We start from the raw sequence: 22,446 nt of genomic DNA on the forward strand, positions 1-22,446 counted from the left end.
TATATATATATATATATATATATATATTATATATAAATATACATATATATATTTATACATGTATGTATATATCTATGTATGTATGTATGTAAGTACGTATGTATATAACCTTTAAGAAGTACCACTAGAATAAACACTGGTTAAATTTGTCATTCTTAACAATTGTAAATGATTAAAGACTTTATACAAGACTTCATTTATATATTTATGCATGCATATATGCATGTCTATCTATGTATCTATCTATCTATCTATCTATCTCTATTTTTTATCTATCTATCTATCTATCTATCTATCTATCTATCTCTATGTTTTATTCATTAATCTATCTATCTATCTATCTATCTATCTATCTATCTATCTATCTATCTATCTATCTCTATGTTTTATTCATTGATCTATCTATCTATCTATCTATCTATCTATCTATCTATCTATATGTGTATGCATGTATGTTTGAAAACCAACTTATGTAAGAGGTCACATCTACAATGTTTTGCATTCATAGTGTTCTGTTCTGTGTCAGTGAGATCTCGTCTGTCAATGTCACAATTTGAAATGGGGTCTCATTCGAAATGACAGTGCCATATTCAGATGGATTTATTCTGTAAAAATCTCAGCCAGGAAACTCTGTTTGGATGTTGGAATCGGAGGCTTGTCAGATTCAGAATGTTACATCACAGTTTGGTTTGGGCACCCTGCAGGGCATGTGAAAGACCAGGTGAGATTTGTATGCTATATTTCTAGCGAGTGATTCTAGAGGTGATCTGCCATCAGTACTTGCAATTAACTCTTTAAAATTTAAGCCAGATATGTCTGACCAAATTATTCCACCTGTTTTATGTTCAAACCAGCCAGATCTTGTCTCTCACACCTACCCTATAATGTCATTCTAAAAGTAAATAGTCGCATCATTGAAATCTTTATGGCTACTTGATAATTCATCCAATGCTTTAAGAAGCCTCCTATTTCTCTGTCCTCATATATTTGGTACCCTCAGAAAACATCTCTCTCTCTCTCTCTGTCTTTCTTTATCTCTGAGAACTGGTCCTACCCAAAATGCTCGACTTTCCCTCTGCTACACAGTAAGCTAATCTATTCTACTTTGAGCCGTTGGTTATGTTGTCTCATAGTGCCAGACAATTGCAGAGTATTCTTCAGGTTTAACCATCTTTAATCTGTAATTATGTTTAGAACAAAGACGAAGCAAAATGTAAAAGCTTCTGTGAATTTCAAACAGAAAATAAAACAAGAGTTGCCACAAATTAAGAGGTACATGGTTATTAGCGTAGCCAGGGGCAGAGGTGGTACGATGGTAGCAGCAGTGATAGCGATGGTGGTGGTGGTGATGTTGGTGATTATGTGAGCCAATTGAGAAAAGTTTGTAAAATCGCTGTTTAAGGAAATGATATCTTTGTGGTTGGATATTCTGCTAGAAAACCTAGAAACCAACTTACTTGGCATCCAGCTTAATCATTCTCTGCACTGAATCTGATATGGTTTGTTATTATTTTTAGTAGCTCCTTAAAGTGAATATTCTCAAGTGTGGTGATTTGCCTTTAGTGCTTACCATTAAACCGGTTAACAAGGAAATTGCAGTTTTTGGTTTGTTTTTTCGTTTTGCTTCTAATCTAATTACTGTTTGTGCGAAAGATTAAAACCCAATTTTCCAACTAACTAAACAGTCTTACATTTTTCCCTTGCTAAGTCAAACAGCTGAGTCATTTTTTGCTAAGTTTACAATTAGTAGTAGTAGTAGTAGTAGTTGTTGTTGGTGGTGGGTTTTTTGTGTGCCTAGGTCAATCTCAAATCATCTCCTAATATCTTTTATTTCCCCCTGGCCAGACATGTGGTGGAGCAAGTTCGGAGAGTTATTGCCTCTGTTGGTAACTAAGGGCAGGCCTTTCTCTCTTGGGTTTCATGGGGGAAAGGTACATTGTATGGCGCTTGTGAATGAGCATCCCATGTTTCACTACCATGTAGTGAAACATGGGATATGAATGCAGAAGACTTGTGAAGGCTTGAAAAAAATGAAGCTAGTATTTTCTACTGGGTGTGCAATGTCAGTGTGCATTTAAGACAAAGTGCAAAGTGTTAAGAGAAAAATTAGGCATAAGAGGTATCAAATGTGGCGTTAAAGACGGTTAACTGTACTGGTATGATCATGGGATACTTATGGATAAGGACAGCTGCATAAAGAAGTGTCATTCATTATATGTGGATGGAACTTGTAGAAGAGAAAAAACCCCAGGAAAATGTGGGATAAAATAGTGATGAACTCCAGATGTCAAGCTTTGTGAAGGTGATAACAAAAGACTGAGATGATTGATGATTGGTGATTTTACAGTCCATCCCAGCAAAAACGAGGTCCTAAAAGCATATCATTTATCCTTATGCTACCACACCCAATTGGTCCCAGTCAAGTCTGCCACATACAACTCATCTTACTAACACCTATCCCTCCATCATTCTTCTGTCTATGGCACTATTTACTCATCTGCTGTACTTATATGTGAGCAAAATTGCTCATAATTTCATCCCTCATCTTTTGTGCAGCCAGTTATTACTTTCACTGGAATCCCTTTCTTAAATCATACTCCAACATTCACGAGAAAAGGGACAGACACATTAAATAATGTATTGCTAGGTAGAGTGTCGGGCTCACAATCATGACGTAGTGAGTTCAGTTCCTGGACTGAGCTGTGTGTTGTGTTCTTGAGCAAGACACTTTATTTCACATTGCTCCAGTTCACTCAGCTGTAGAAATGAGTTGCGACATCACTGGGTCTAAGCTGTATCATCCTTTGCCTTTCCCTTGGATAACATCGGAAGCTGGTATGCATGGGCAACTGTAAATTTTTTATTTATTTACAATAAATACATAAACAAATAAATAATTGAATGAAGAAAAACAAACCAAAATAGTTAAATTAATGAAAAAAAAAAGGGTGGAGAGGGGGGGATAAAATAATCAATGTAAATAAAAAAAAATGCATAGAGTTGAAATATAACCACTGTGTTTACAATGATGCATTGATAATGTAAGGACAATGTCAGCCTTTCTGTTTTTTTTTTTTTTTTACAGGTAAAAAGAAAAATAACAAGGGAGGGGGCGGAGAATTAAGTATGTGAAAAGCAAAAGAAAAAGGTAAAAATTTGTTCTGTACAACATCATAAATCAAGCTCCCCCTTCTCCCCACCTCTCTCTCTCTTTTACACTGTTTTATGTCTCTGTCTGTGGGTATCACTGCCTCACTGTCTCTCTCTTTCTTTCTCTCTTTTGTTTCTCTCTCTCTCTCTCTCTTTCTGTTTCGTTGACTGTTTGTGTCTCTCTCTGTCTATTACCACCTACTGCTCACTACATATCACCACTAACACTGAGGCATAGGTACAAGATGAATGAATGAATGAATGAGAGAAAGAGAGAGAGAGGGGGGAGAGAGAAGGAAGAGAGAGAGGGGGAGAGAGAGAGGGGGAGAGAGAGGGGGAGAGAGAGAGAGAGGAGAGAGTGACAAACAGCCAGACAGAGACAGAGGGACAGGCAGACACAGAGAGAATGCAGAGAGGAGGGAGCATGAGAAAGAAGGAGGAAGAGGGGTAAGGAGAGAGATAAGGGGAAGGAAGAGAAAGAGAAGGAGTGTGAGAGAGGGAGGGAGGGGTGGGATTAGACAAAGAGGGAAAGAAGGGTGAGGCAGGGAACAAGGAGAGGAAGGGGGTAGTGAACAGAACAGATTTTTATTCCTCTGGAGACATGGGTTTATTATATATGCAGAACATTTATTTAAACAAATGTACAGAAAAGTGGTGGTGGTGGGGGGTAGAAAGACAGACAGAGAAAGAGAAATAGAGAGAGACAAGAGAGAGAGAGAGAGAGAGAAGGAAAGAAAGAGACAGAAACAAAATGAGAAGAGATACAGAACAATGCTGGTTTCTTTCTCCTTCCCTGTTTGAGATGGGGGTAAGAATTAAGGATGGAAGATGAAAAGAATGCCTTTCAAATTATAAACCATTTCCCTCTTTCCAAGAAATGTCTAACTTCATAAAATGGTTGAAATTAGCTTAGAATTGATTTATCTCAAGTTATACCATGCTGACAGTTCCAAAGAAGGATGAAATAGTGCTGTACATGGCTACCAACAACAAAAACACTTTAAGAACTTTATAATGTGTAGAAAACAAAAATTAAATCTGTGTATTTTAGAAGCCTTTACCCTTTGATGTGAATTTCAAATTTTCAAATCTGCCTCAACTTAACTTAATCTAGAAAAGATTATCACCCCACCAGGGGGCACACCACAAATTTCATATTAGATTTTTATCCTTTAGAATTCAGATTGCTCTGTTAAGTTCTATTGATTATTTATTACCATTGTTTTGAATTAATCATGCATTATCTTGTAGCTTCAAGGTGTAGACTGACATGAGTGTTTATTTTTAGAATGGCATTGTGGAATGGGGTATGAAAGCAGGAGGTGAGAGAAAGAATTTTGCTTTGCAGCCGAATGGTTTTGGGTTCAGTCTTACTGTGTGACAAATGTCTTCTACTATAACCCTAACCTGGCCAACGCCTTGGGAAGGAAATTAGAAAATGGAAACTGTGTCGGAACCTGTTGCATGTGTGTGTGTTTGTATGTACATATATGTGTACATATGTATGTATATATGTTGCTATGAATGTATGATTGTATGTATACATGCATGTATGTATACATGCATGTATGTATGTTTTGTGTGTGTGTGTGTGTGTGTGTGTGTGTGTGTGTGTGTGTGTGTGTCACCAGACACACACTGCTTGACAATTTGGTGCTGGTTTCTTTATGCTCCAGTAACTTAGCACTTTGGCAAAAGAGACAGATGGAAAAAGTACGAAACTTAAAAATAATAATAGTAGTAGTAATAATAATAATAATAATAATAATAATAATAATAATAATAATAATAATAATAATAATGGCCTTAATAAAGTACCAGACATTGGCTCTCATGGCTTCTGGTCTTAACTGATTGGAAGTGTTATCATGTACATTGCTTTGTCTTGGTATAAAATTTGGGCTACACCAAATATTCTGCTCAATACCACAGATTTGCTTGTCAGTTGTTTGACATTAACCAGTTGAGCATGTCCTTTAGAGGCTGATGATATGTGCATCTCTGATCATGAGCAGAAGTAGTAGCAGAGCATCATAGCCATGTGTTGAGAGGAATTCTTTGGGGTTTGGATAATTCACCTTTGGAAACATGGGTGTTTTGTTCATCATCCTTAAACAACCCTTATTCAGGGACCTTTTGAGCAAGATGGGGTACTCGACCTGAAGAAAATTCTAACTGGGCCCCACTTAGAAGGTCATCTTTTGTTTATCTTGATATGAGATCCCTATGTCACGCACACATGGTTGTGATGTATGTGCCTGGTGTACCCTTATCAGACGGGTAGTCATGATGGGTATACTGGGCTTTGTATATTTTACCCCAGTGTCACTTTGATGGCATGCACTGCTCTCTCACTCAATACTACTACTACTACTACTACTACTAATAATAATAATAATAATAAAGCACAAGTATTATTGGGGTGGAGTTGTTCAGCGTAAAGCTTTCAAGGCAGCACTGCAGTATGGGTGCAGTCCAATCACCGAAACATGTCTAAGATGAACAAAAAAAAAACAAAGAAAAAACTGCAAACTAAAATTAAAAAAGTAACAAAAATTAAATTAAAATATAAACAAGATTAAATTAAAACATTATAAAATAAAGCAGCTTTGCAACGGAATAATTTTTTTAAATGCTGTGGCCCACCTCTATCACCACTCTGAACAAAGCTTATGCCTAGCCCTGAATAAATTACTTAATTAAATTAGATTCAATTAGACTCAATTAAGTTTGAAATAGTTATGGTGAGGCCTACTGGAATCACATTTTCTCATTCTTTTAAATCAGTGTTTCTCAACCATTTTCTACCTAAGGACCCCCTTTGATTTCGTTTTTTATCCCCATTGGAGCCCCATAGCCATTCGATGTATATAAAATAAAATAATTTGCTAATTAGAGTTTGAAACCTAGGTATGGCTGTAAAAAAACAAGGTAAAAGTTTTTGTTTTTCATTCCCTTTGAAATTGTTCTTAAATGTGGTTTTGGTCGTTTTGACTGCTCCTTCTAGCATGTAAGGCTGCCTGTTAAGAGTCGCCGCTTTTGTGTTTAAATGTACACTAATTTTATATGCAAAATATGTTGTCCATTGACTTTTTATACATGCTAGGCCACTGGTAGTGAAATTTCAAAAATTTCGCTACCCTATATTTTATGTGTATATATATATACATACACACATGTATGACCGGCTTCTTTCAATTTCCATTTTCGAAATCGACTCACAAGGTTTTAGTCGGTCCGAGGCTATAATAGACGACACTTGCTCAAGGTGCCACACAGTGGGACTGAACCCAGAACCATGTGGTTGGGAAGCAAGCTTCTTACCACACAGTCACACCTGATTTGTGGTCCATCAGATACTCAGGTTTTTATTGTTTCACAGCACAGACCAAGAAGTGTGCTACAGATATAATGAAAGCATGGAATGTCTTTATCCAGAGCTTTAACGAGCCTCTTAACAAACCGATATGGAGTGGAGGTAGGATGATTTTTTTTCTTGGTTGAACTAAAGGCTTTTCAACCACATTAAAAGATTCAGGAACTGATGTTCGCTTTGGCCATTCTTTGATCACCCAGTGTTTATCCCTGGTTCTGGTTGTTCCACATACATAAAGAACAAGGATATTTGGTTGCCCCAGGAGGAAAATTACTGTATCATGCATATCACTCACTGATGATTGGGTGGGGGTGGGGGATTTGGGTATCTTGAAGTCTAGACATGATGGTAAAAAAAATGGATTCTATTCTTGGATTCAGTAAATCTCAAAAAAAAAAAAAAAGCCTTCAAAGAAACCTTCAAATCAGGTAAAAACTTCCTCAGAACAAAATACCTGTTGGGTTGTATAATGGTGAGACGGTAATGAGAGTGATAATGATGATGATGGTGATGACGATGTTATGGAGAATGTTGATTGTGGAAAGAGTTGTAACGATGATGATGATGATGATAACGGTGGTGTTGGGGGTTTGTTGTAGGTGTTGATGATGATAGTGATGACGACGGCGATAACGATGGTGATGATGATGATGATGATGATGATGATGATGATGATGATGATAGCGGGTTGCAATGACATGATGCTGACAGAAGCGAAGCCACAATCGATGATGGAGGAGTGTGTGCTTGTGTATGTGTGTGTGTGTGTGTGTGTGTATTGTGTGTGATCGAGGTGGTGGTGGTGGTGGTGGTGGTGGTGGTATGTGAGGGCTGTAAACAGAAGATGCAATGCAAGATCAAAGAGCGAAGAGTATGAGGACATGCCGGGGGGGGGGGACCTGGTGGAGGTGGAGGGGAGGGTGCCGATTGCCAGATGTTACGGGGGGGGGGGGGGGGAAATACGAAGGTGTGGGCGGAGGAGGAGACAAAATAAAACATCACTATTACATACTTGCTGAAGTTACTTGATGATGATGATGATGATGATGAGCATGATGACAGATTTGCTGTTATTGCTGCTGCTGCTGATGATGATGATGATGTTGATGGTAGAGTTGCTGCTGTTGCTTTTACTGATGGTGATGATGCTGCTGCACATGCTGAAGGCAATGATGATGATGACAATGATGTTGTTATAAATGATGATAACGATGACGATGATGATGATGGTGATGATGATGATGGTGATGGTGATGATGAAAGTGATGATGGTGATGACAGCATGATGACGGAAGAAGAGGCGCAAGCGATCGCAAAGTGACTTGAACAACATATTTTCAGAAAATCTGTCTGCCTGCCTGCCTGCCTGTCTTTCAGGGATAGAGACAAACAGACAGACAGTGATGCAAAAGCTCAACAGTAGCCTTTTAACGATACCTCATGACGATGACAACGACGGCATTGATGATGCTAATATTGATGCTGATGATGTTGATTATGATGATGATGATGATGATGATGATGATGATGATGATGATGATAACGACGTTGGTAATGAGGGTGATGAAGATGGTGGTGGTGGTGGTGGTGATGATGGTCATGATGATGATGAAGAGGGTGATAAAGATGAAGATAATGATGGTGGTGGTGGTGGTGATGATGGTGGTGATGATGATGATGATGGTGATGATGATGATGATGGTGGTGGTGGTGGTGATGATGGTGAAGATGTTGGTCATGATGATGATGATGATGACGGGGAGGAGGAGGAGGAGGAGGAGGAAAACAATGCAATTCAAAAAATTTATGCAGACCAATTAAATTGACAGGTGTGCATATTTATAAAAAGGAAGTTGGAGTGGTGGTGGTGGTGGTGGTGGGGTGGGGGCAGAGATGAATTTAGTACTAGTGGTGGTGGTGGGGGTGAGGGTGGTGGAAGTGGTGGTTAGGGCATTAGGAACAAACTAAAACGGTGGTGGTGGTGGTGGTGCTGGGTGTCGGTTGTGATGGTGGTGGTGGTGGTGGTGGTGGTGGCGGAGGTGTCATCATCACTTCTGGTGGTGGTGGTGATGATGTAATGGTATGACAGTGATGATGTGTAACGATGGATATTAGTGTTGGCGGAGGTCGTAATTAGAGGGATATTAGGGAAGGGGGTGGCTGGGTGGATGGATGGATGGGTTTTGGGGTAGTTGGGTGGAGTTTGGAGGAGGAAGAGGTGATGATTTGTGGTTTATGGTGGAATTACATCTTTATTCCATCGGTGGAAAGTATTGGGTTTTCAGGTTCATATATATGTATACATACACATATATGTATATATATATATATATATATATATATATATACACACACATATATATAGACATACATACCCATGAATACATAACATATATATTACACATACATGCCTATACATATATATGCATATATATATATATATATATATATATATATATATATATATATATATACATACACATATATAGGCATATATAAATACACATATATACAAACATGCATGTATACATCTATATATATATATATATATATATATATACAATACATCTACATATATATATGTATATACATATATATAATGCATGTATAATATATATATATATATATAATGCATGTATAATATATATGTATATACATATATATATATAAAGCATATATAATATATATACATATATATATATGTATATACATATATATATAATGCATGTATAATATATATATATATATATATATATATATATATATATATATACATACATATATATATATACACACACACACATGTACACATACATAGACACATACTATACATATACAAATCTATACATACACAAAGTCACATATTTATGTGTGTATCTGTAAAATTTTTGTGCGTCTATTAATTTACATCCTACCCATGATTCTGCACTGTGTTGACAAGTTTTTTTCTTTTTACTGGAGCCAAATTCTACGAGGAATATTTTCTAGCACCAACCCACCCTCCATCTATTCTTGCATAGTTTTCTACACATGTTCATTCCAGGAGTGGCTGCGTGGTAAGAAGCTTGCTTCCCAACCATATGGTTCTGGGTTCAGTCCCACTGTGTGGTACCTTGGGCAAGTGTCTTCTGGTATAGCCTTGGGCCGACCAAAGCTTTATGAGTGGATTTGGTAGACAGAAACAGAAAAAAGTCCATTGTATATATATATATATATATATATATATATATATATATATATATATATATGTATGTATGTATGTATGTATGTATGTATATGTATGCATATGTTTGTGTGTTTGTGTTTGTCCCTCCCACTATCGCTTGACAACCGATGTTGATGTGTTTACGTCTCCATAACTTAGCGGTTCGGCAAAAGAGACCAATAGAATAAGTACTAGGCTTACAAAAATAAGTCAGGGTGGCAAACCTCCTGAGTTCTTTTATAGGGATTAGAAAAACTGAAGAACAACTGAAATGAGTGTGTAGATCTGAGAGGGGAATATGTTGAATAAAATCATAAGTAACTGATCCTCCTGTATTTTCTTTTACCGAAAGCTAGGAACTTTTCAGCATGCCTTTATATATATATATATATATATATATATATATATATATATATATATATATATGTATGTATGTATAAGGGGATGCTGAAAAAGTTCCTGCCTTTAAGGCTTCACTAAAGGCTTACTTGGAGGTCCAATCTTTTATGTTCTTTTACAGGGCTTAGAGAAACTGAAGGACCGCTGCAATAGGTGTGTGAATCTGAGAGGGGAATATGTTGTATAAAATCATAATTTACTAATCCTCCTGTATTATCTTTTACCCAAAGGTAGGAGCTTTTCAGCACACCCTCATATGTGCAGGGTATTGGTGTGGCCATGTAGTAAGAAGTTTGCTTCCCAACCACATGGTTCTAGCATCAGAGCCTTGCAAAGCATGGATAAAACGAATGTTAAAATGATGACGATGAACATGATAATGATGACGACGACGACGATGATGAGGAAGAGGAGGAGGAATATAAAAATGATGATGATGATGATGAGGAGGAGGAGGATGATAATGATGATGGTGAGGAGAAAGGTGATGATTAATGATGATGATGGTGATAATGATGATGATGATTAATGATGATGATGATGATAATGATGATGATGATGGTGATGATGGTGATGGTGATGATGAACTGATAAAGAAGGGCAGCTAATCACAATGGGTTGCACTGCATTTAGTTAAACATTCTTAGGACTATGGAAGATGTAAATTCCTTAATACTCATTACTTGGTAATTAAATACTAATTCTTGTGATGGAGGTAAAAATAAAATAAAATAAAATAAAATAAAAATAAAAATAAAATAACTGGGTGGGAATAAGGAGCCAACTAAAGCAATTATAAAGGAATGGTGCCGTATGGTACTGTACCGTATTGTAGGGTATATTAAACAACATTACTTTAAATGAAGTAATTTAATAATTTAAGCCTTGTTCGTCAATTTAATAAGAAATTAGAAAAAAGAGAGAAGATTATGTGGAATTTCTAAAAGGTTTTTTTTTTAGAATTTAGAAAAAAATTCCATTTTTTTTAAGGGAAATTAGTATCATGGGGAAAGAGAGAGGGGGGGTGACATGAGACGAAAAAAAAATTGTATAAAGTTATGTAAATTACAGAAAATTAAAAATTCTTCTTTTATTCTTTTACTTGTTTTCAGTCATTTGACTGTGACCATGCTGGAGCACCGCCATAAATATTTTTTTTTTAGTTGAAGAAATCAACGCCCCCACCCCTCCACCCGGACTCATTTTTATAAGCTTAGTACTTATTCTATTGGTCTCTTATATCCGAACTGCTAACATACGGGGCGGTAAACACACCAACATTGGTTATCAAGTGGTGGTGGGAGGGGGCCAAACACACACAGACACACACACACATATATAAGGCAGCTGACTCACGGTTGGAGGATCGCAGTTTCGATTCCCAGACCAGGCGTTGTGTGTGTTTATTGAGCGAAAACACCCAAAGCTCCATGTGTATATATATATATATATATATATATATATATATATATATATATATATATACACACATATATGTATATACACATATATATATGTATGTATGTATGTGTGTGTTAGTGTACGTGCGTGTGTGTGTGTTGTGTTTGTGATTCTGTCTCTGTTTGTTGCCCTACCAACACTTGACAACTTGTGTTGGTGTGTTTATGTCCCCATAACTTAGCAGTTCGGCAAAAGAGACCAATAGAATAAGTACTAGGCTTTGAATAAAAATAAAAAAATCTACTGGTGTGAAGTCATTCGACTAAGAATTGTCAAATGCAGTGCTCCAGCATGACCACAGTCTACGACTGAAACAAACACAAAAAAAAAAAAGCAAAAGCTTTATAACTGATTTGCATGTCATATTTAGTTTTGTATAGCTTAATTTAACTTCTAAGAAATGTTGCATTTAATTAAATCAAATTCATTATAATTAAAAAGTGTAGCATAAAAGCATAAAAAAAGCACATTTCTATAGATTGCTTACAGTTGGGTTTTCTATATTCCATAACCAGCTGTAAAATGTTAGTAAGGTTCGGCGGTTGTGGAGGTGTTGGTGGTGGTGGCAGTGGTGGTGGTGGTGGTGATGGAGATGGTGGTGACAGCAGTGGTAGTGGTGGTAGTGAAGACTGGTGGCAGTGAAGGTGGTGGCGCTGAAAGTGGTGGTGGTGAAGGTGATGATGTTAGTGGGGTGGAGGTGGTGATAGTCAGTTGTTATGGTGATGGTAGTGGAAGTGGTGATGGTGGCGGTGGTGGTAGTACAGATGGTGATGGTGGTGGTGGTAGTGGAAGTGGTGGTGGTAGTGGTGGTGGTGGTGGTAGTAGAGATGGTGATGGTGGTGGTGGTAGTAGAAGTAGTGATGGTGGTGGTGGTGGCAGTGGAGGTGGTGACAGTGGTGGTGTGGTAGTGGAGGAGGTTGAAGTGGTGGTGGGTGGAGATGGTGGTGGTGGTGGTGACGTTGAAGGTGGTGGTAGCAAAGAAGGCGGCTGTAAAGGTGGTGGTGATAATGATGATGATGATGTTAGTGGGGTGGAGGTGGTGGTAGTCAGATGTTATGGTGATGGTGGTGATGATGCTGGGGAAATGGTGAAGATGGAGTTGGTATTAATGGTGGTGGTGGATATTTTGAAATATTCATGTATGAATTATTGAAGCATATACCCCTTGGGATTGCCACTTTTTTTTTCTCTTCTTAAGGGGAGGAGTGGAGCTGTTAATTATTCTTCAATATGATTTAGTCAGAAAAAAAAAGAGAAAAAAAATAAAGAAAGAAAGACAGAGAGAGAGGTGGCCATGAACTTTTATTTTTCACAAGAACTCTGTGACAGGTGAATAAAAATTGAAACAAGGGACTATAACTCAGGGGTCACTATAAAGGGAGTGTTGACATTCGGTGATTGAATCGTGCTGTTTGCACCCGTTGTTACACACCGAGTACCAGAAAAACCTACATGACACAGCTGACAGCTTGTATGGCTGTGGACATTACGTCAGCTAAGACCACATGCATCTGCCTGGCCCTGCTGTGCTTCCAATGCCTTGACCAACTACTATGAAACAGCACCAGGGAACTGTATAGGAGGCCTGTCATATATTCATGTACATACATACACACACACACACATTATAACACAGATAGGTTGAGGTTCACTACAGCTGTTTCAGACGTGTTTTTTATTGATGTGTTGTTCATTAATTTAACAGGAATCTGGTAGAGATTATGTTTAGGTTATTTCCACTATACATGGTGCGATAGGGTTAATTTAATTTTATCATGTGTGTATATTTTGTGACCATGTGTGTTACTGTCTCTTTGCCTTGAGATCTTATTACACGTCAAGGTGTCCTTCATTCGTAATTTTCTATAAAAGCATAGCCTGTTATGAGGAAATATTACCTTACTTGGAGACAAGCAAAGGTTGGTGACAGGAAAGGTATCCAGCCATATAAAATCCACCTCAACATAATCTTGTCCAACCGATGCGAGCATGGACAAGCAGACATAAAAAAACGATGATGATGATGATGATGATGAAGATGATGATGATGAAGATGATGATGATCTAGAATGTAAATAGAGGGGGAAAAAGCCAGCCTGCCCATCAGCCCATCCATCAACTAAACCATACCATCCATCTATCTATTTATCTAAAAGTTTAGAATATTATTTTTTAAGCCTTTAAAAATTTACTTGCGAAAAACAAAGTAAAAAACAGAATCGAATTACATATTTAAATTAGAATTAATCTTTTAAATACAGCAGAATATCTTTATGGAGGAGATTTAAATAAGTGAACGCTTTCTATTATGATCATATATCAAGCTTGGAGAGACTTAATTTGACATCAAGGGAATGAAAAACATTCAGAGAGAGAACTTCTTGAGAGAACTTCTCAGGTGCTGGCATTAGGGTAAACACACCTGGCCTGCACTTTCTCTATAGGTATTATTACAGCATTATAGCAGCATTTCACCTGTCTTTGCGTTCTGAGTTCAAATTCTGCTGAGGTCAACTTTGTCCTTCATAAAGGATTATTAATAATGGTCTTTAAGGCAGCGAGCTGGCAGAATTGTTAGCACGCCGGGTGAACTGCTTAGCGATATTTTATCTGCCGCTACATTCAGAGTTCAAATTCTGCTGATGTTGACTTAGCCTTTCATCCTTTCGGGGGTCGATTAAATAAGTACCAGTTACACACTGGAGTCAATGTAATCGACTTAATCCCTTTATCTGTCCTTGTTTGTCCCCTTTACGTTTAGCCTACATATGATCAATGGTATTCCACCAATGACCATCCCATTCATTTCCCTGGCATTGTGGATCTAGGACTACATTGTTCAAAACTGCAAGGTGTACTTTGATGGGAATTTAGCTACTATTTTTAGCAGGTGAAGTGAAATGATGATGTTGAAGCTCCCAGATTAGCTTGTTTAGCTCCCAGATTAGATTTGCTGATGATTATCATGAATATTGATATCATCATGGATTTGGAAGACAGAAACTGAAAGAAGCCCATCATATATATATATATATATATATATATATACACACACATATATATTTTTATAAGTTGCCAGATGTACTCAGCCAGTGAAGAAGAGTGGGTATGCACGTAAAAGTGCTCCTTAAATCTGTTGGCCATAGTGCCTACTTATTCTCATTGAGATGCACTGGTAATCACTTGACATCTATAAACGATAATTTTTGAGAAACAATTTCCTTTCAAAGGGCACTTGACTGTATTTTTACAATTACAAGTTGTAGTTGCAGGGGTGACTCCAGTAGTAGTAGTAGCAGTGTTGGGTATATTAGTGTTTGATATTTCCTCAGAGTTAGCCATAAAAATACTTGTGGATGTCAAGGAATGATTGTAGTTTAAGCAACCAGTTGGGTTCAAGTTATGGTCATCCTACAGAGATAGCAGAGTGATTGAGGGTGTACGATGCTGGGGGTTAGGACCAGTGGAATGTAGACACTGGCTGAATACATCTGGCAACTTAAAAATCAAAATACACAATAAACACATTACAATGGAGCATAGTATATATAAATATATATATTATCATATTTTGAAATTTTTGTTTATTATTTTATTGTTTTATTTGTTTCAGTCATCTGACTACGGTCATGCTGGGGTGCTGCCTTCAGTCAAAAAAATCAACCCCAGGACTTATTCTTTTGTAAGCCTAGTACTTATTCTATCAGGATGACTCATATTTGCCAGCTGAGTGGACTGGGGTAATGTGAAATGAAGTGTTTTGCTCAAGAACACAATGTGTCGCCCTGTACAGGAATCGAAACCAAAACCTTACGGTCATGAGTCCAACACCCTTAACCACTAAGCCACGTGCCTCCACAGCCCTGCATCACCTCCTCCGATATCAGTCAGTGTTTAAGGCCTTTCTTTAGATCTTTGTGACAGCACCGACCAAATGGCCACCACAGGCAATGGGTGGTGATGTCTTGCTTTCCCAGACAAACTCATTAAATAGCTAACTTTGAAAACAACTTTTTGCTTTGTTTATTTATTTATTTATTTATTTATTTATTTATGTATTTATTTATTTTTCGCTGACTAATTAAATTTCAGTCTCATTCATTAGCTGCAAGCAACTTTGCGTCAAATATTTTGAAAGCTATAAAATAACAAGTGTGTAAATTATGTAGTTAATTGGAATTTTTGGTTTCTTTATCCTTTTCTGTATTTTTTTTGTTTTTTGTTTTGGGGCTTTTTTTTTTTGGCAGATTTCTAATGGCTGGTGGTGGTGATGATGATAACGATGATGCTAAAGATAATGATGATGATGATGATGATGGTCTTTTCGCTCTTAACCACAAGGGCTCGGAAAGATATACAAAACACACACGAAACCTACACTCAGGGTTTCACAAAGAAAGAAAACATAACAGAGTGTGAAAAAAAAAAGAAAAAAAGTGGTAAGGGATATTATACAATATACAAAAGGGTATGCTAAGAATTTTTAAGGTATACACACTCATACACATATACACACACTCACACACATGTACATGCACATATGCATGTGGTAAGAAGCTTGCTTTCCAACCATGTGGTTCTGGGTTTAGTCCCATTGTGTGACACCTCGGGCAAGTGTCTTCTACTATAGCCTTGGGCCAACAAATGTCTTGTGAGCGGATTCGGTAGTTGGAAACTGAAAGAAGCCTGTTGTATATATATATATATATATATATATAATCCAAATAATCCTTTCTACTATAGGCACAAGACCTGAAATTTCGGGGGAGGGGACTAGTCAATTACATCAACCCCCAGTATGCGACTGGTACTCATTTTATCAACCTCAAAAGGATGAAAGGTGAAGTCAGCCTTGGCGGGATTTGAACACAGAACATAAAGATGAACGAAATGCCGGTAAGCATTTCACCTGGCGTGCTAACGATTCTGCCAACTTGCCACCTTACCTATCATCCAAATAATAAAAAGACAAAGAAATCATTTAACACATCTTTAGTGATTTGTTACAATCGTTTCTGTTTATGTAAATATTTGAAGTGAAAATTTATGCACACACATACACGCATTCATACATGCATATACATATATATATACACAAACATTCATGCATAAACATATATATACATTCATATACAGGCATACATGCCTATACATATACATATACACACACACACAAATGAATATATATATATATATATATATATATATACACAGAGGCATAGCTCAACTTCATTTTGTTTTTTTAGTTACATCTTTTTCAACTTTATGCATATTTTTAAGGAATTTAATCAACTTCACTTGATTTAACCAACTTTATGTTGGTCTCAGCAATTATATTCAAAAGCACAAAAATAAAAACAAAGAAAAAAAAAAGCTTCTAAAAACTAAAACTGAAGCGGAGAATTAAATAAAATACAAGTGAAAATATGTACAAATTATTCATTGAAACAGATATGAGCTAATAAAATTTTTGAAAATGTTTTTGCTTATTACATCATTTTTCAAGTAAAGTCAGATGTCTTGGAACCAAATACAGACATAAGTTGAGACATGTCAGGTGATATAATATGCTTGAGAAGACCTGTTGAGTCAAATGAAACCAATATTGTAGCTGGGACTGGTGCTCCTGACTGGCTCAGTGTGCTGGTGGCACGTAAAAAGCACCATCTGAATGTGGCCAATGCCAGTACCCCCAGACTGGCTCCCATGCTGGTAGCACATAAAAAGCACCATCTGAATGTGGTCGATGCCAGGTCTGCCTGACTGACTCCCATGCCGGTGGCACGTAAAAAAGCACCAAACGATTGTGACATATATTGCAAGTTATGCCAGCACTATGAAATACTAGCAGAAAAGCGATGGTATAGGGACAGACCTGTAAAAATGTTATATCCTTACGCCTCTTATATCATAGTATGGCTGATATTGTCAATGATAGATAAAGAATACACTGTAACAGTGTTATAACAATACAAAACAGAAACAACAGCAGTAACAAACACGTAACGAACCAACAATTTTACTAAAATTTTCAGAATTGACCCTTTCGTTACCATATTTATTTTGAGATGCTCTGTGTTTATTTCAATTAGTTTTAAATAAAATAAAGAATTTAGTAAAATAAGTTAGTTATCATTAAGCTGGTGTTAGGAACATAAATTGTGACTAAGGTTTGGTGGAAGATTTTAATTCAAAACTTATGGAAACAAGACATTTGTACTAAAGAACCAGAGCTGGTTTCAACAGGGTTGGTATTGAAAGGGTTAATAGACATAAAAATAATGTTTTGCAATTGAAATATGGCAACAAAAGGGTTAAAGGGAACTAACTAAACCTTTCATTACAATTTCACATTGATTTATGTTTCAAACACCAGCTTAACAATGCCAAAATTATTTTATCAAATTCTTCATCATTTTCAAAATTAATAGAAGCAAAAACAGCGTTTTTTTCTTTATTCAAATATGGTAGCAAAAGGGTCAAAGTGATCTAAATCTAAACCTTCCATGAAGATTTCATGTTAATTTATGTTCCAAACACCAGCTTAGTAACAACAAAGTTATTTTACTAAATTCTTCATTATTTTTTGGAATTTGTTGTTGTTGTTGTTGGCACTCCATCGCTTACGACGTTGAGGGTTCCAGTCGATCCGATCAACGGAACAGCCTGCTCGTGAAATTAACGTGCAAGTGGCTGAGCACTCCACAGACACGTGTACCCTTAACGTAGTTCTCGGGGAGATTCAGCGTGACACAGTGTGACAAGGCTGGCCCTTTGGAATTGCAGGCACAACAGAAACAGGAAGTAAGAGTGAGAAAAAGTTGTGGTGAAAGAGTACAGCAGGGTTCGACACCATCCCCTTCCGGAGCCTCGTGGAGCTTTAGATGTTTTCGCTCAATAAACACTCACAACGCCTGGTCTGGGAATCGAAACTGCGATCCTATGACCGTGAGTCCACTGCCCTAACCACTGGGCCATTGCGCCTCCACATTTTGGAATTAATAAAAGAGTAAATGCAGTACTTTTCAATTGAAATATGGTAACAAAAGAGTTAGATATAAAAAAAGGACTGAGTTGAACTGGGCACTTACTTGCCAAAGACAGGATTCAGTTGTTTCGATATATAGTTGTCTTTTCCATTAATGACGGTTTTGCCAAGTCTTATAACAAGGTACGGATCTGCTTTTCCATTAATATCAGAAGGATGAAGGTCATTAGCCTGTCGAAATTATTAAACACAGGGACACCGTTACGCATCGAATATATCGTTAAGCATCAAATATACTGTTAAGCATCAAATATATCGTCATTAGTCGAAGTCTATAACGTCATTGTTTATATTTGATTTATGAGTTTTGAATGATGACTATCAAGATGATAATAACAATGTTAACGATGATGAGGATGATAATAATTGTGACGACTATGATGATGATGATGATGATTATGATTATTATGATGATATTGCTTTCAGTAAATGATATATTTATTAGATATCAGAAAGAGAGAGAGAGAAAAAGGAAGAAAGTAAAATAGAAAAGAGAGTAGGGGTCATACAGACGAGAAAGAGAATAGGGTCCAGCCAAAAGAGTATATAACAGTATATAAGGTAGGAACCAAGGGACAATTTATCTCCTGAACATTCTCACTTGTAGGCCCCGAGTGGTTGAGAGGTAAAGAGGTGCTTTTGGTGGTCAGGGTGACCAAAATGCGTGGGGTGCCTTGGTTGGCCCTGGGTGGAACTCCCAGCTATTAGAAATTAGAGTTGTTACAGTTTTCTTGTTATTTGTCATTGTTATTTTATTGTTTACGCGTTTTTTTTTTATGTGTGTCCCTTGTTTTGTATTGTTCTTATTTGTTTTTGTGTTCAGCCCTTGTGGCCAATAAAGAAACCCCACTACCTGGATTATTTTGGTAAATCACAAACAATGACAATAAGATGAAGCAAAAAGTGTAAGGAAGGAGAGATGGGGTGGTTGAGAGAGAGAGAGAGGGTGGGACAGGGAGACCTTCCTTCAAAGAAACAAAAAAAAAGGGACAGAGCAAAATAATAAAAAAAAAACAATAACATGGGGTGGGTGTCAGTGACCAGTCTCTTTACTCCCCCACCCAGCCACTCTATGCCTTGTCTCGGGTGGGGAGGAAAGAGGAAGGGAGGGCGGAACAGGGGTAGGGGTGTCTGTCTTTTGCTGGCACACAGCTAGACATGCCATAAATATTATAATTACATATTTCTAACCACAAACAATGGGAAGCTCAACCCCCCACCACCCACCCACCCCACCACCACCAACAACAACAACACTACAGTTCTTACATTCTCTGACTTGGAAGGAAGGAAAGGAAGGAAGGAAGGAAAGGAGGAAGGAAGGAAGAAGATAGAAAGAACAGAAAGAAGGAAGGAAGAGAGAAAGAAGGAAGGGAAAAAGAAGGAAGGAAGAAAAGACATCAGAACAAATGAATGAATGAAAGAGAGGAAGGAAGAAAGAAAAAAAGAAAGGCAGGGAGGAAGAAAGAGAGAAAGACAGAGTGAAAGAAAGAACAAGAGTAAGAAAGAGAGAGAGAGAGAGAGAGAGAGAGAGAGAGAGAGAGAGAAAGGAAGGAAGAAAGAAAGAGAAAGAACGAAAGGAAGAAAGAAAGAGAGAAGGAAAGAGGTAAGGAAGGCAAGGGATAGGCTGCTATGTGGCTTTTGATGAAGGCAAATAGTTTGTTTCTATTGTTTGGAAAGAAGTCAGTTTTTGGGGATGAGAGGCTGTCGAGTCAGAGCACTGAATGAATGAATAACAATGGTAAAAGGTGGGAAGGTAAGGCTTGTTAGGTGGGAGTGGAGGGGGAAGAAGGAGTGGTCAGTAGGTTAGAAATATCACTTGTTCTTTGGCCCTCACCTTGCCAACCCAGGACCACCCTCATACAACAATGACAAACCTTATTTTTCTCTTGTTTGTTTTTTGTTTTTGTTTTTGAGTTGTTTCAATCATTGGATTCCAGCCATGTTGGGGCACCACCTTGATGGGTTCAGCTCAGTGGTTCTCAACAGGGGTCCATATAAGATTTTGTTGTTAAAGTTTAGGCACAATAAATTGATACACAAAATATTCTGACAATTTTTTTTCAGATCCTTCTGAAGTTCCAAGTGCAATGCATACAAAATTTCCTGCAACTGTCATGGTTTCAGGGGTTGTCAGCAATGAAGGACATGTGATGCCTCCTTACTTCTTTCCACAAGGCCTTAGAGTTAACTCTGCCACCTACATTGAGGTCCTGGAAATAATTGTTAAACCCTGGATAGATGGTGTATGCAATGGAAGGCCACATGTGTTTCAGTAAGACTCTGCACTATCACATGACTCTAGTAACACAGGAATGGATGGCTGAAAATTTTCAAGATCACATAACCCTTAACATTTGACTTCCTAATTCTCCAGATCTTAATTATAACATGTGGAGCATTGTTGAGAGAGGGGTCAACGAACACGCCCATAACACCAAAGATTCTTTGAAAGCTGTCATGGTCAGAGTAATGTCCAAAATGAACTAGGATCACTTGATTCGAGCATGTAGATGATTTAGATCTCATATAGAAGCAGTTGTTGGAGCTGAAGGTGGCTTTATTGAATAACATTACAGAAAAGAAGGTTTATTCTTATCCTCATAGCATTTCTTGATTACCTGTTATATCATATCTGTTTTTTTTTTATAAACATAAATCTGTCCTCAAGTATCTTACACACCCTGTATATATACTCATCTATGTTGTTAGCAAACCCTCTACTCTTAGAGAGAGTGTCACCCCATAAACATCTCGTACTAGAGTGTGAACCTAAAATTCTGAACAGCCTGTTACTTCCAAATTAATAACAATATGCGACCAGAGTTGACTAATGGCAGCACAGTACTTAAAAACTGTCTCAGACCCCTCCCCATTCAATTCTACAAGCTTGACGAGTCATGTTTGTTTGATGAGCCTATGATAACTTTTGTATGGAGTCATATCTATTTAAAACAAGAGTCTTGTTTTAAATAGACATGACTCTAAGAATGAACACCATACCTACGTAATTCTAACGTCTTTTTAGCTTTTCTTTTTTACCTTTCCTTAATTTTTGCTTCTGACTGAATCCTTTTTGACTACCCAGATTCTTAAAATGAATTTATTGTCTTTCTGTATGAAACGATCGTATGGCTACATGAATAAAAATAATTTCAATCCATATTAACATCTAATCTCCTCCATTTACTAAAAATATGATTGAACTTTGGTTGAACTTTGTCTTATAAGTTAAATCATATACTTAATATACCTGTGGACCCCTATGATCTCAGCCATTCATATCTTTACTTTTGATTCAATGCACACCCTGTAAGTTATAAAGGTTTCCTGTAAGACACATAACACGTACCTTGACAATATAAACTCTCACTAACACCTTGATAGGGTCGTTGCTTGGTAAACCTTGGAAAAGGCCGTACTGTGGGTCACCTCCTGTGATAGTCGTATCTTCTATGTCAGGTGGGAGAGGGATCTTGTAGATTTTTAAAGAACCCTAAAAAAGAAAGAAAGAAAAAAACAAACAGAAGTTAAAAATTTACTGATGATTTAACAACAACAGCAACAATAACAATAATGATAATCGTTATTATTTAGACGAACTTTCCTACTTTTTCGGACAAAACCTTTTGTAACTTTCGTCCTGTCTTTGTCCTTACATGTTTTTTAATTGATATTAGCCCTTGTGGCCAATAAAATGAATTTATTATTATTATTATTATTATTTCTGACATTTATGCTTTGGAAAAAAAACAATAGAGATACAGAGAGAGAAAGACAGACAGACTGAAAGCGAGAGCGAGAGGG

At 37.1% G+C, this 22,446-nt stretch overlaps 1 protein-coding gene and 1 long non-coding RNA gene across 16 annotated transcripts in view; one reads left to right on the top strand and one right to left on the bottom strand.

Moving 5' to 3' along the window:
* LOC106870412 (otoferlin) overlaps positions 1–22,446 on the bottom strand; it is a 532,367-nt gene that overhangs the window by 223,174 nt on the left and 286,747 nt on the right. For all 15 annotated transcript variants that reach the window (XM_089340507.1, XM_089340505.1, XM_089340502.1 and 12 more), the window contains 2 exons: positions 21,992–22,135; positions 18,683–18,810 (listed from right to left, as the gene is read on the bottom strand). In XM_089340507.1, the coding sequence (XP_089196633.1) occupies positions 18,683–18,810; positions 21,992–22,135 (272 nt within the window). The remainder of the gene's footprint in view (positions 1–18,682; positions 18,811–21,991; positions 22,136–22,446) is intronic.
* On the top strand, positions 505–16,632 carry LOC128250629 (uncharacterized). The gene is made up of 3 exons (XR_008266659.2): positions 505–721; positions 3,086–3,148; positions 15,205–16,632. It is a non-coding gene; the product is annotated as an uncharacterized LOC128250629 (long non-coding RNA).

The sequence above is a fragment of the Octopus bimaculoides genome, chromosome 23 (genome assembly GCF_046866305.1).
Source record: "Octopus bimaculoides isolate indiv1 chromosome 23, ASM4686630v1, whole genome shotgun sequence".
NCBI classification, from domain to species: Eukaryota; Metazoa; Mollusca; class Cephalopoda; order Octopoda; family Octopodidae; genus Octopus; species Octopus bimaculoides.